This window comes from Geotrypetes seraphini, chromosome 2 (assembly GCF_902459505.1).
Source record: "Geotrypetes seraphini chromosome 2, aGeoSer1.1, whole genome shotgun sequence".
NCBI classification, from domain to species: Eukaryota; Metazoa; Chordata; class Amphibia; order Gymnophiona; family Dermophiidae; genus Geotrypetes; species Geotrypetes seraphini.
In genome coordinates this window covers 433,521,352-433,537,325 of record NC_047085.1, presented here as the reverse complement: position 1 = coordinate 433,537,325, position 15,974 = coordinate 433,521,352, and the positions used below count along the sequence as shown (strand labels likewise).

General features: G+C 39.5%; 1 protein-coding gene across 1 annotated transcript in view; it reads right to left on the bottom strand.

Annotated features, from left to right (window-relative positions):
- The window catches only part of MALRD1 (MAM and LDL receptor class A domain containing 1), a gene marked incomplete at its 3' end in the record, with an annotated part of 701,795 nt that overhangs the window by 219,792 nt on the left and 466,029 nt on the right, over positions 1 to 15,974 (bottom strand). Inside the window, exon 34 of the mRNA XM_033932884.1 lies at positions 12,059 to 12,220. Coding sequence (XP_033788775.1) covers positions 12,059 to 12,220 — 162 coding nt within the window. The remainder of the gene's footprint in view (positions 1 to 12,058; positions 12,221 to 15,974) is intronic.

Sequence of the window (15,974 nt, the reverse complement as noted above, 5' to 3'; positions counted from 1 at the left end):
AATGAGACTGCTCCATGGTGTTCCAGCGGGGGTCTAGAAACAAATGGAGATGAGCCATCGTCTTCTGTCACTAGAACTGCAATTGAGGACATTGGGGGCTGGCTAACAAGCCGTCGTTAAGGGGAGGGCTGAGGCCGAACTGTGAAGCCAGAGGAGTCCTGTGCTGCAACCATGTAATCGGTACAAAATAGCCTCCTGTGATAAATCAATCAGCAGATTTGTACTGTGGCTTTGTTGAAGCTGTTTGACTGACAGAGGTCAGAACGTATCATTGTTCTTCTTCTGCTATATTTTTTTTATGGAGAAGACTGTGCTAGCAAGAGTTATTCAGGATAGCACTTAGGCCAGATTCTGTATAGGATGCCTGCATTAGGTGCTGCAAGGCGTACTAATCAAGAATGTATATATTTTTTTTAATTGACTCATCTGGCATGGCAAATTGACCATGCCAGTTTTCAGCCAATCAGAACAAAAAAAACCAAAAAAACTAACCCCTCCTTTTACAAAACAGTAGCGTGGTTTTTAGCATCAGCCATGGCAGTAACAGCTCCGACGCTCACAGGAATTCTATGAGTGTCAGAGCTGTTACCGCTGCAGCCGGTGCTAAAAACTGCGCTATGGTTTTCTAAAAGAGGGGTAAGAGCTCAGCGTCACACTCTTAGTTAGCGATGCCTAAGTTGAGGCGCTCTCTGATGCCTAACGATGCCTATCTGAAAAGTAGGCGTGGTTAGGGGGCGGAGAGCAGGTGTGGTTGACTTAGGTGTTGCTAGTGGTCTGAGTTAGGCACCGATAAATTAATCCAAGTAAAACCTGGCTTAATATGCCAGTGCCTACCTCTAGGATGTCTAGCGTGGCCTAAATACACCTAAGTACTGCTAGGCAGGATTCTATAATTTATTTAATTATTTGTTTGTTTAGATTTCTATTCCGTTCTCCCAGGAGCTCAGAACAGGTTACAATTGATATTCACAATAAAGTTACAAGGCAATAAAATTATAGGCATTCGAAGAAGAGACAGGTGAGAAGATGTAGAGAGAGAAGGGGAGGGGGAGCACGGGAAGGGAGGAGGGTAGAGAAGCGGCATCTAGCAGTTGACAACTGCGCTGAGTGGCACCTACAATGTAGGCACGCTTAGGCGCCATTTATAGAACCTAACCCTTAGAGGGCACTCCTTGACTTTCTTCTCTACTGATATGTTTGCACTTACCTTATGTTTATGAAAGGGTCACAGATGATGCCTGTTTCTTAAGCCTGTGCAAGCCAGTTAAATGCCAGATATCGGTACTTATCCAGTCAAGTGCTGACTCTACTGCTGGTATGCCTCCAAAATAGCCAGGTTTAAGTTAGGTGCTAACCAGACATTTTCAGCAGCACTAATGTTTAAGTGCTGCTGAAAATGACCGGTTATGCCCAAACAAAAGATTTAGGGGCTCATATTCAAAGCACTTAGGTACTTAGGCCCTGATTCTATAAAGGGTGCCTAGGTTGTGCCTAAAGCTAGGCATGCTTTAGGCGTCCAATCTAAGTAGTTAATGAGCTTTCTTTGCTTTCAAAAATGAGCTGATTGGAACACTGTTTAGTCAGAAAAAAAGGGTAGCTTTTTAGCAAGCAACATAAAGCTGTTTTTTTCATGTGCTGTGCTTCAGTTAATGGATTTTCCCTCTAATTAGCAAATAGCATTGCTGTTTGCCCAGAAAAATAGAAGGTTTTACATGCAATATCTTTGTATGTGGTGGCTTATTAAATGTATTTTGAGCTTAATAAAGCAAAATTAAAAACCCAGACAGCTATTTAGCAGATTGCATTCAGGATGTCCAAACTGTGCCTACGTTCCATCCTTAGAACTCAGATCTATCTGAAATCTAAACTATGCTCAAAAGTAGACTTCCTTACAATGCCTATAAGACCTAGTTTTACAATTGCTATGCAGCTTGCTAGCTCACTCTGTAGCACACTAGTTAAACCTATACCCCTCTATCCTAATGTTGCTAGTTCAAATCCCAGTCACTCTGTCTGATGGAAGAGAAATAAATAAAAGAATTAAACAGATCCAATTCCTAGTATTACAATTATAATGAAAAACAGCATAACATCGACATTCTAATAACATAATAATAAAATATTATAACATTAAGGACATTGTTTGGACATCTAAATCTCACCTAAAACCTAAGGGGCTCATAATCAAAAGAGAAATACATCCAAAAACCGGCCTAAGTCGGCACTTGGACGAACATTTCTCAAACCGTCCAAGTGCCGATACTAAAAATGGGTTTTGGACGTATTTCTAAACAACCTACGCCTTCATAGTGCCGCTGAACGACCAAAGCTAAATGGGGCATTTCAGGAGAAGTGTCAAGGGCGGGAGTTGGGCGGGGCATGGGCCGGCTTAGACTTAGTCATACAGCATATATAACCGAAAGTTATACAGCCCACGATCGATGAAACTTGGTCTAAGTCACAAAAACCCACCTAAAGTCACCAGATAAGCACTGCAAACACATAAAACACTATCCCAGTGATCACTGACTTCCCCCCACCCCCATAAAAATATTAATCACACCTTTAATAATTCAGCCTCCAGACCATCATCACCTGGCCGCCTGGCATAGGAATGTCCAGCTCAGAGGTAGCTTAAGTCGTCTTGTGGGTGGGTTAGGGACCAATAGAGAGGAGGACCCATGCCCATAAGCCCCTGCAATTGCTGTATTGATACTTAAACATGTGCACTCCCCTATATAACCCCAAAACCCTTTTTTACTGCCATATAAGTGGCTCCTGCAGCCATAAGGGCTATTGGGGTGGTTGATAAGTGGGTCTAGGGGATTCTGGAGGTGGTTTGAGGGGCTCACCGTAACCTATAAGGGAGCTGTAGTGAGGAAAAGACATGGCACCCTTTTTGTGAAGTTCACAGCAGTGCCCTGTAAGATACCCCACTATTTAGGTGCTTTGTCTGGGTATGCAGTCCATCACTTTGCAGACCCCTCCTACGTTCAAGAGGGCTTGTTCTAGGCGTTTTGGACTTGGACAAAAAGTTGGATGAAAATGTTGTATAAAGATGGACGATTTAGTGGCTTGGATGATCAGATCGGCAGGACGTATAATTAGACGATTTTCGAAATGAAAAAAAAGTTGGACGTATATTTTGAAAATGTGTCTTAAGCTGTTTTTTACTTTGGACAACTTGCGAGATGGACGTAAAAGGACTTAGATATCCCTTTATATTATACCCCTCCACTTCTCTAAAGGACGCCTAAAAAGATAGATGCCTAAACAGTGCTGAACTCTGCTGAGTGCGATTCTAGAAAGGATGCCTAACTTAGAAACCTAAACGGCGCCTAACGTTAGACGCATTTTGCAGAATTAGGGCCACAAAGTACAAGTATAATTACATTATTTTAGATTTATTGACCATTCATTTTTATTATTATGAAAGATATTGAATGGGGTTTTCTAATGGAATCAGTTATTGCATTTTTTTAAAAAAGACGTTTGTGTGTTTATTTTTCTTATTTCATTTAGTTCATTGTCTCAGGGATGTGTCTCAAATGTATTGAGTCATTATCAAGAACAATACAATCAGAGATCCTTCAAATTGAATAATTAATCTATATACTATTGTTGATTCAAGCAATGATAACTCGACAGATACCAAATTACTTTATAATACTGTATAATTGTATTTGCATCTAGGCATGATTGCTACCTCACATTGGAAATGACAAGCACGGGCACATTTCTTTATCTTGCCTGAGCTCCATAGGCTTTTGAGATGCTCATCATCTATATCAGTGGTCTCAAATTCGCGGCCCTCCAGGTACTATTTTGAGGCCCTTGGTATTATAAAGAATGATTCTTTATGGAAAACTTGTGCCTTAAGTGTCCGACGGTTGTGTCTGGCGGTCGCGTTCTGGACCGTTGCCTGCCTTACTGCTGTAACCTCACACAAGTTCTTTCCTGTGTCTGTACATGATTGTGAGGTGGAGTGGAGAGGACAATCGCGTACAGACGCAGGAAAGCGCTTGTGTGGGATTACAGCAGTGAGGCGGGCAACGTTCTAGAACGTAAGGTAACCACTGGAGGCAGTGCAGTTTGTGTGTGTGTCCGGTGCTGGAGGAGGTGAGAGCTGAAGGCGGTTGCGGACGCGACTGACAGACACTTAAGGCACAGGTTTTCCATATAGAATCATTCTTTATAATACCCAGGGGCCTCAAAATAGTTGGTCCAAAATCTTGTCTCTTGCAGTTGATACTTTGATAGGTTTTCACTTTTTGCATATTGCACTGCTTTCAGCTGTGTATAGCTGAAATTATCATAAGCAATTAAGGAAATATTTATAAACTGTAGTTTATAAATCTTTCCTTAATTGCTTATGATAATTTCAGATAATCCACATTTTGGTTTTGTAGGTACTTACCTCATGCAAAGTTGTCATTTCTTTAATAAGACATTAACTATTTTTTCTGCGGCCCTCAAAGTACCTACAAATCCAAAATGTGGCACTGCAAAGGGTTTGAGTTTGAGACCACTGATCTATATGTACCTTGAACTCACCAATGTTTTGGAAAACATTTTCCAATTAACTCTATGAAATTTTGGCATATGCTTCTTTTTATTTCAAATAGGCTCCAAGACAAGCTTTGTGGCCCTCATTATTTGGCATTTTGCAAACTAGACAACACTGATCTTATCGGGCTGAGTTTGATGCAATCCATGTGCAATCATGCATTACAATGTTCCTTGCAGTGTTCTTGGTGATATCCAGATCATGACAGTGTTTCCATCACTACAGATTACTATCATACCTGTGAGTATTTATACAATGTTGAGCTACTAATTCCTTATGAAGGGGTAGTTGCTGCTACTGACTTCTTATCAAAGTGCTTGCATTAGCTCCATTTCTTCTCTTTTATTTACATAAAATAATTGAAAAAGGGGCCTTTGAGAGGCCTCTAGAAACATATTGTTGTATATAATGCAGGAAATGTTATTTTTTGTAATTGGAGGTTTATTCATCACAGCTTGAATCAAGGTCTAATTTCATGGCTTCAAAAAGTTGCATGAAAGGCCATTAACTCCTCTTTTATCAAGCAGCACACTAATAGGCTCATTAAAAAAAAAAAAAAAAAAACAAGTAATACATGAACAGGGAGATGGACGGTGATCTGGCTGGTAAACGTCCAACACGTATAATCAAAACAAGGGAAAAAGACCATCTCATGGTGCAAGTCACCAAAAGAAAACCATCATCAATGTGGCCGTTCTGTGGGCGTGGTATAGGCGTGATGTGGGCTGAGTTAGATGTATATCCTGTCACCATATCGGATAGTAAAATGCGCTCCGGCATCTACAGGAGATTTGACCTAGGGTTCATCATCAGTGGCTGACTGTTAGGTAAGCAGAACAGAAACATACAAACCCCAGACCCATGGCCACCATACTATTTCCCAAGACCCAAACCCCACACCCCCTCCCTGAATTCCAAAGATAGCCAAACAAGCCAAAACACCTGTGTCTCTCATTCTGCTCCCCCCACCCACGTTGACAAAGGCTATACCCAGCAAGCCCAGCACATGACCCTCATTGTGCACCCCCAAAATGAGGCAGGAGTACAATCGCAAACAGATATAGATATAGAAGAGATTATTTGGTCAGATCATCACTTATTTACTATACAGATTTTAGTAAATAGTTCAGAATATTCCATTGTTCAAAGCCCTACACGGAAATAAGTAAGACCACATTTCCAAGTAAGAGATCTTTGGAATGTATGGAATTCTAGTTTACGTTGGGATCTGGAATGTGATATTAAAAATGTTGTACATGATTGTAACACCTCTTTGGAAATTGTAGCCCTTGAAAAAGTTGTACAACAATGTACTCAGATTGAGTTTTTGAGATGGCATTCTGCTGCTGTACTTAAGGTTAAACAGGAAGTTAGACACGTGGAGAGACGCTGGAGGAAATCTAGAGACACAGATGATTATGAGAGTTATGAGATATGGCTAAAAGAGTATTTGGAATTATGTGAAAATTAAAAGCCTAAATATATTCAGGAGAGGATTAGATCGGCTACAAATTGTCCTAGAGAATAGTATAATATTGTGAAAGGATTAACCGAGTTGGAGAGAAGAAGCAGTGATCCTCCCATGAAGAATTTTGCAGATTACTTGGAGAAAAAATTAAATGGGTATGGAGGAAAAAAGAAGATAGCAGAGAGTATCAGAGAGTGCAGTGATATGGGATAAATTTCAAGATATTTCTACCTCAGAGATTGCAAGAGTAATCCGCACCCTTACTGTAACTAGTGCTTGTAACAAGTCATGTAACTAGAGCTTGTAATGAGTCATTTTCACTAATTTAACACATCCATCACATTCGCAAATATGGGAATGTGTTCATCACATATTACAAGATTACACTTATTAAATTATCATTTATAGGACCCCTGAGGAAGACAACATTGTCGAAACATGGATCGTGTTGGGTCCATATCTCCCAACGGATTGAGTCCTAGATATATTTTATGTGGATTATTAATTTGTATATTTTTAAATAAAGCCTCCATCTTGAACATCACCATCTTCACAGGGTTTTTGTTTTTGCTGGATTTGCATTTTTCTGTGGAATTAAGGGTCAATTTCTTGCTTGTTTTCCTCAAGCATCGTAAGTCAAATCTCCGTTGAAATTGCTCCTTTCTTGACTCTACTGGTAAATAAATCTTTACTGCTGGAATCTTTCCTGAGGGTTGTAAAGTCGATACTGTTAAGAAAGAGAGGTTAGACAAAGACCAAATGTATAATTTTAGGCCCATTTCAGTTTTGCCATTTCTGGCCAGGGTTTTAGAAAAGACAGTTTTACCACAATTAGAGGAGTTTATAGATCAAAATGTTTGTTTGGATAAAAATCAATTTGGCTTTAGGAAAGCACACAGCGTGGAGACCTTATTGTTAGCCACAACTGATGAGCTACGCTTAGGCATGGATCAAGGGATGTGCTTTTGTATGGTCTCTCTTGACATTTCTGCTGCGTTTGATTCCATAGACCCTGAAATTTTATTACTGAGACTTAAGGACAAAGAGGGAACTGCAGACAGGTGTACAAAATGCAGGCAAAGTTTATTTAAAACAACTAAACAGACAGAGAGAAAGAGATAATGGTTACTGTGGACGGGCCATTTGGCCTTTATCTGCCGTCATGTGTCTATGTTTCTATGATTGTTGCATACAAATAGACCACTTATTACAAAATATGGGACTCAATCCGGTCCGTGTTTCAATAAAAGGTCACACAACAAATATGCCTCATCTGTATGCTGTATGCTTTCGCTATCAAAATATACTACTGAGAAAACTATGCAACAATCTGTTTATTTGTTTTAAATAAACTTTGCCTGCATCTTGTACACCTGTCTGCAGTTCCCTTTGATTTATTGCATTTTCACTGCAGATTTGTTAGATCTCCTTTTTTTGTCTTTGTATTACTGAGACTTAGGGGTCCTTTTATCAAGCTGTGGTAGGGGTTTAACGCGCGTAATACTGCAGGTGTTAGTTTTTTAGCCGGCCGCGGGGGTTAGCGCATGATGAAATGTCCGACGCGCTAACCCCGCTAGTGCGGCTTGATAAAAGGACCCCCTTAGGTAACCTGGGATTGCTGGAACAGTGTGGAAATGGCTTAGATCATTCCTAGTTCAAGTTTCAAGTTTCAAGTTTATTATTTTTCTTAATTAATCGCTTAATCAAATTCAAAGCGATGTACATATTAAAACAATAGTCAATAAAAAAACAAACAGTACAAACTAAATACATTTGTTAAGGAAAAGCAACACAAAGGAAAAACACAATAGGGAAAACATTTAAGTAGTAAGGTGTAAATTATTAAAATTACTGATTTTAAGAAATAATTAAATTAAGTATTAAAAGCATCATTAAAAAGAAATGTTTTTAAATTACTTTTAAATTTTACCAAGTCTTGCTCGTTTCGTAAAAAAATTGGAAGAGCATTCCAGGTCTGTGGTGCTGTTACTGAAAATATAAACTGCTGTCTGATGTTTATAATTTTCAGTGATGGAACAGTCAGTAAATTCTGATCAGTAGATCTTAAGTAGATCTGGATGGGTGATATGGTATTAGTAATTTATATATGAATGCAGGAGTCTTATACAGTAGAGACTTGAAAGTAAGCAAACAAAGTTTGTATGTTATCCTATGGATAACAGGAAGCCAATGTGCGTTTTTTAAGAGAGGCGTAACATGGTCGAATTTTCTGGATTTGGTAATGAGTTTTATGGAAACATTTTGGATTATTTGTAAACGTTTGAGTTCAGTTAATGATATACCTTTAAAAAGAGCATTACAGTAATCTAATTTGGATATTACTAAGGAATGAATGAGAATATTTAATGATTTTGGGCATAGAAATTTTGAAATTGACCTAATCCTACGTAATCTGTAGAAAGTAGTTTTGACGGTGTTACTAATGTGATCGTGGAAATTCAGTTTGGAATCAAAAATTACCCCTAAAATTTTTGTATTATCAACTATTTGTAATGGAACATTTTTTATGAAGAGAGGAGCAATAAGTGTGGGATTTTCTTTCCATGGAAAGAGCATCACGTTTGTTTTTTTAATATTAAGAGCCAACTTATTTGTATTTAGCTATTGATGAACCTGGTCAAGTTTCTCACTGATCACATGAATATCAGATATTTTGTTAGTGTCTATTGGATGCAGGAGTTGAATATCATCTGCGTATACGAAAACTTGAAAACCTACAGACTGACACAAGGTAATTAAAGGAGCAAGAAAAATATTGAATAATAGCGGAGAGAGAATAGACCCTTGAGGAACCCCGAAAGTGGTTGATGTAAATTTAGATTTTGAGTCTTTAAAGAGGACAGAGGAAGAACGATCTGTAAAATAAGAAATAAACCATGAAAGAATTTGATCAGTGATCCCAATAGATTGAAGTCTGTCTATGAGAAGTTGATGGTCGATTGTGTCAAAGGCCGCAGAGAGATCAAGTGAGATTAATAAAGTTGTTTGATGGTGATCAAGAAAATATTGGATGGAAGAAGTCATACCTATCAATGCTAGTTCAGTACTGTGGTGTTCTCTAAAACCCGTTTGATTGGGATGAAGAACATTAGTTTTTTCCACAAAGTCAGCAATTTGATTAAAGACTATCTTTTCTGTTACTTTTGCCAAGAAGGGAATATTGTCTATAGGTCTGTAATTAGTTGGATCATTATAACTAGCGTTTTTATCTTTAATGATGGGACGAACTATTGATTTTTTCCATTCTCTTGGGACTATACTTTGGGTCAGGCTCTCAGTAATTAATTTATGAATAAATGGTCCAAAAATATGAAAATAGTGCTTTAAAATGAAGGGAGGAATTAAATCCACTTTTGAACTCTTAATATTAATGGATTTGAAAATCATCTCAATATCTTTTAGGCTTGGAAGTTTAAATTTAGAGCATCTGGAAGTTAAAGAATCTGAATTGGTCTGCTCATGATCAAAGGTGACTCGCTGATTTACTATAAAAGTTTTTCTAATAGTTTTGATTTTCTCAGAAAAATGATCTGCTAGTTCTTGGGCGGTGAGAGTATTACTAATTGCAGAAAAGTATTACTAGTTGACAGAAAAATGTGTGTTCACAGCAATGGAGAGTTTTCACATGAATTTTTAGTTAAAAGAGCTGTTCCGCAGGGATCTGCACTATCTGCAACTTTTTTTAACATCTTTTTGTCACCGTTAGGACATCTATCTGTTGGATGAGGTGGGGGGTATCATATAGAACAGGGGTGCCCACACTTTTTTGATTCGCGAGCTACTTTTAAAATGACCAAGTCAAAATGATCTACCAACAATAAAATTTTAAAAAAACACAATGCACACTGTATGCTTAGAATTGTTAATTATCATTCCTATTCCAGGGTTTTTTCAAAGAGGTCAAAGCAGATGACTCTATGCACTGTCACCTCAGTAACAACCATACAAAAATAGACAAATACCCACCCCCCTCCCTTTTTACTAAACCACAATAGCAGTTTTTAGCGCAGGGAGCTTCGCTGAATGCCCAGCGCTGCTCTCAACGCTCATAGGCTCCCTGCACTAAAAACCACTATTGCAGTTTAGGAAAAGGGGACCATATTGTAAAATATAGACAGCAGATATAAATTCAAACACATTTTGATCACTAAATTTAAAATAAAATCATTTTTCCTGCCTTGTCTGGTGATTTCATGAGTCTCTGGTTGCACTTTCTTCTTCTGACTGTGCATCCAATCTTTCTTTCAGCCTGTATGCTTCCTCTCCGCCACACCTCATTCCCTCCCCCAACTTTTTCTTCCTCTCTCCCTGACCTTTCTTTCTTTCTCTCTTCATGCCCCCTTTCTTTTTTTCAGTTTCTCTTCTTTCCTTCTGTTTCCCTGCCTGCCCCCTTTCTTTCTTTCTTTCTCCCTGCCCTTCCCCAAGCCACTGCCACTGCCGCTGCCATCGGGGAACAGGACCCAAATGCCACTAATAGATAACGCCGATGCTGCCCCATGCTCTCTCTGCTTCGGGCCGATCAATCTTCCTCTCCCCGACGTCAATTCTGCCGTCGGAGAGGAAGTTTCGCCCAGCCAGGCAGCGATTGGCTGGCCCGAACTTCCTCTCCGACGGCAGAATTGACGTCAGGGAGAGGAAGATTGATCGGCCTGATAGATCGCCAAGGCAAAGTGAGTCCTGGATGATCGACTCACTTTGCCTTGGCGAGCTACCGGTTGATCGCAATCGACCTATTGGGCACCCCTGATATAGAATATATGTTGATGATCAATTCTTTTTCAAGAGTGAGGTAAAAAATTATCTATGAAATTAAATAAATATATGAGTAGGATCAATAGTTGGATGTTTGATAATGGGTTGCGGCTAAATGTTGAAAAAACTGAAATAATGATTATAGGTAAGCAGCAGGAACCTCTTTGGCCTAGTCGCATTCTCGTACATGATCATCTGTTTACCACTAGTGAAGAGATCAAAATGCTGGGGGTAATCCTCAATGCAAAATTATCTTTTGAGTCTCAAATAACTATCACAATCAGAAAGTTGCTCCAACTGAAAAAGATCTTGTCAGGTTGGGATTTCAGACAAGTCTTACAGACACTAGTGCTCTGAAAGCTTGATTACTGGAATGGCATTAACCCTGGGTCTTCCATCCACCCAACTTAAAAGCATTACAGATTATACAAAATTCCACGACAGGAGTCTTAATAGGAACAGCACACTATGAACATACTGTATTATACCAATTTTAAAGAAATTACATTGATTGCCAATTTATCATTGGGTACAGTTTAAGATTTAGAAAATAATCCATCTAGGGATATATGACACCCTTCCAGACTATCTGACCAAATGCTTGAAAATATATGAACCTAATAGAGTTTTGAGATCAGAAAATAGGATGCTGTTAGATGCAAGAATAAGAGACGAAATTAAGTATGCCTCCACCAGAAAGTCTTATTTTTTAATTGCGGATCTGGTGCTGTGGAATAGTCTGTCCGGAGCAATATGTTTTTGTAACAATGTACTGCTATTTCGAAAAATACATAAGGCTCATTTTTTCATCTTAGCTCTTAGTTGTCCGTCTGACATCCAATAAAATGTTTGAGAATGACTATAATTTTTGGTTGAACACTGTAAACAAAGCTGATTGATGTTTGTAATGTATTAGAAAATGTATGGTAAAATTTGACATCTACTGTGTATGTTTACTTGTAAGCCACTTAGGAGATAAGCGGATAATAAGATCTTTAAATAAATAAATATTTAAGAGCTATCACTAAAATTTTTAAGTTCCTATGAATATTGGACTGAAAAGGTTTATTTAAAAAAAAAAAAATGAGGCCTAGAAAATAAGCGAAAAAAGATAGGTCCCATAAGAAATTGGTATTAGAATCTAGAGATAATCCCAGGAGTTTACTTAACTGTTAGTTCTGTGCAGTAGCCATTACAGCATTCATTCTCTCTAATTTCAATTGCTTTACGTAACAGAAACAGTGTGTTACCTGGTGTGTGATCTGTTATGCTTTCATTTTGTCCTATGACCACATTGCTGCCTATAGTCCAATCAAAGCTGTCACCAGAATCTTGTGTGAGCCCACAGCCAGAAGTCCAGTTCTGCCCTGGTATTTCAAAGTTACAGCTTCCAGTGACATCTGTATATTGACCTAGAGGTAGAAAGAGAAAATAAATTAGTCCCATGTATAATAATAATAAAAAATCAACATGTAAATTTCAGAAATTATGCTTATAAAACTGCTAAGATGCTAATTTAAGAAGCCTTGTGATTTACATGGCATTTTATACATATCGCTTACTCATGCAAAACTCAGTTTTAGAAAGCCTGTGTTTACATGTGTAATATCTGTACTATGTGCAGATGGAAAGTGAGTGAAGCCTGGGTGGATCCAAAATCTATGCATCTATTTCCATTTCAGGAAAGAAATGCATGCATATGCCTAAATTTATAGCTGTTCCCAACATATGTGGAGGGCCATTTTTGGTAGGATATCTAAGCTCAACTTTGGACATTTCATGCAAAATGTGCAAAGTTAGAGGTGCAGAAATGTACAATTTTGAATGGGCATTCAAATATTTTTTTTTGCAAAAATCTCCTACTTGAATATCTTGGCTGCCAAAAGATCTAGGTTGCCAGGACATTTAGCTTTACCATTTTTGTCCAATAAATGGTCCTACTTAGAAACATCCAAATAGGCACCATTTAGACATGAAAGGGGCCAGCATTGTATGAACATAACATAAGAATAGCCTTACTGGTTCAGACCAATGGTCCATCAAGCCCAGTAGCCCATTCTCACGGTGGCCAATCCATGTCCCTAGTACCTCACCCAAAACCCAAGGTGTAGCAACATTCCATGCTACCAATCCAGGGCAAGCAGTGGCTTCCCCCACGTCTTTCTCAATAACAGACTCTGGATTTTTCCTCCAGGAAATTGTCCAAACCTTTCTTAAAACCAGCTATGCTATCCATTCTTACCACAATCTCTGGCATTGCATTCCAGAGCTTAACTATTCGCTGAGTGAAAAAATATTTCCTCCTATTGGTTTTAAAAGTATTTCCCTGTAGCTTCATTGAGTGCCCCTAGTCTTTGTAATTTTTGACAGAGTGAAAAATCAACCCACTTGTACCCCTTCTACTCCACTCAGGATTTTGTAGACTTCAGTTATATCTCCCTCATCTGTTTCTTTTCCAAGCTGAAGAACCCTAACTGTTTTAGTCTTTCCTCATACGAGAGGAGTTCCATCCCCTTTATCATCTTGGTCGCTCTTATTTGAACCTTTTCTAGTGCCACTATATCTTTCTTAAGATAGGGAGACCAGAAAATACTCCAGATGAGGTCACACCATATATAGGGGCATTATAACATTCTTAGTCTTGTTAACCATTCCTTTTTAAATAATTCCTAGCATCCTGTTTGCTTTTTTGGTCACCACCACACATTGGGTGGAAGATTTCATCATATTGTCTACAATGACACCCAAATCCTTTTCTTGGACGCTAACCCCTAAGATGGACCCTAGCATTCAGTAACTGTGATTCAGGTTATTCTTCCCAATGTGCATCACTTTGCATTTGTCCACGTTAAATTTCATCTGCCACTTGGACATCTAGTCTTCCAATTTCCTAAGGTCTGCCTGCAATATAACACAATCTGCATGTGTTTTAACAGCTTTGAACAGTTTAGTGTCATCTGCAAATTTAATCACCTCACTCGTCATTCCAATTTCCAGATCATTTATAAATAAGTTAAATATCACCAGTCCCAGTACAGACCCCTGTGGCACTCCACTGTTTATTCTCCGCCATTGAGAAAAATGATCATTTAACCCTACCCTCTGTTTTCTATACGATAACCAATTCCTAATCCGCAACTGAACTTTGCCACCTATCCTATGACTCTTTAATTTTCTCAGGAGTCTCTCATGAGGAACTTTATCAAAAGCTTTCAGAAAATCTAGATACACTATATCAACTGGCTCACCTTTTTTTTTTTTTGGTAAATCTTTATTGACATTTCAAACTTTATAATGTATACAATTAAAGAATCAGAAAAAAGCTGTATGAAAATACATTATCATCACATTATTACATTGAACAATTTTTTTAACTCCTTCTTATCTTAATTATAAACAATAATATTAAATATTATACTATCAATATAATAAAAATTAATTTTACTCTTCCAAATAAATATTCCACCCCCCACCCTCCCACCCTCCCTGGATGTGTAAAGGAATCTAACTGGCTCACCTTTATCCACATGTTTATTCACACCTTAAAAGAAGTCAAGCAAATTGGTAAGCCGAGATCTCCCTCGGCTGAACCCATGCTGACTCTGTATCATTAAATCATGTTTGTCTACGTGTTCTACAATTTTATTTTTTATAATTGTTTCCACCATTTTGCCTGACACTGAAGTCAGGAAATGAAGACAGGAAACTGACAGGGACAACGGTCAGTGTAGAAGAGGTATGCAGACAGATTGATAGGCTTAAAAATGATAAATCCCTGGGACTGGACAGCATCCACCCGAGGGTAATCAAGAAACTGAAAGGGGTTATAGCTTAACTGTTCCAACTAATAGCCAATCTGTCGATCAAATCAGGAAAGATTCCAGAAGACTGGAAAGTGGCGAATGTTACACCAATCTTCAAGAAAGGTTCGAAGGGAGATCCGGGAAACTACAGACCAGTGAGTCTGACTTCGGTACCGGGAAAGATGGTAGAGGTGATGATAAAGCACAGTTACTTACCGTAACAGGTGTTATCCAGGGACAGCAGGCAGATATTCTTTACGCATGGGTGACGTCACCGACGGAGCCCCTGGTACGGACCTTTTTACTAGAAAGTTCTAGTTGGCCGCACCGCGCGTGCGCGAGTGCCTTCCCGCCCGACGGAGGAGTGCGTGGTCCCCAGTTAGTATAAGCCAGCTAAGAAGCCAACCCGGGGAGGTGGGTGGGACGTAAGAATATCTGCCTGCTGTCCCTGGATAACACCTGTTACGGTAAGTAACTGTGCTTTATCCCAGGACAAGCAGGCAGCATATTCTTTACGCATGGGTGACCTCCAAGCTAACAAAGAGGGAGGAGGGATGGTTGGCCATTAGGAAAATAAATTCTGAAGTACAGATTGGCCGAAGTGCCCATCCCGTCTGGAGAAGGCATCCAGACAGTAGTGAGTAGTGAATGTGTGAACTGAGGACCAGGTGGCCGCCTTGCAGATTTCCTCTATGGGTGTGGAACGGAGGAAAGCAACAGAAGCGGCCATAGCTCTCACCCTGTGGGCCGTGACAGCACCGTCCAGTGACAGACCGGCCCGAGCATAACAGAACGCGATGCAAGCTGCAAGCCAGTTGGATAGCGTCCGTTTAGAGACCGGTCGACCCAAACGATTCGGGTCGAAGGTCAGGAAGAGCTGAGGGGACAAGCGGTGAGCCCTTGTACGATCAAGATAGTAAGCCAGGGCACGCTTGCAATCAAGACTGTGCAATGCCTGTTCCCCGGGATGTGAATGAGGTTTCGGGAAGAAAACAGGCAACACAATGGACTGGTTGAGGTGGAAAGCTGAGACCACCTTGGGGAGGAACTTTGGATGGGTGCGCAGAACCACCTTGTCATGATGAAAAATAGTGAACGGTGGATCGGCAACTAGTGCATGAAGCTCACTAACCCTCCTGGCAGAGGTGATGGCAATGAGGAAAAGCACCTTCCATGTCAGAAATTTGAGTGAAGTTGTGGCAAGTGGCTCAAAAGGAGGTTTCATGAGGGCAGACAACACCACATTCAGGTCCCAGACGACCGGAGGAGGCTTCAGAGGTGGTTTGATGTTGAAGAGGCCCCTCATGAATCGGGAAACCAGAGGGTGAGCCGTGAGAGGTTTTCCGAGGACAGGCTCATGAAA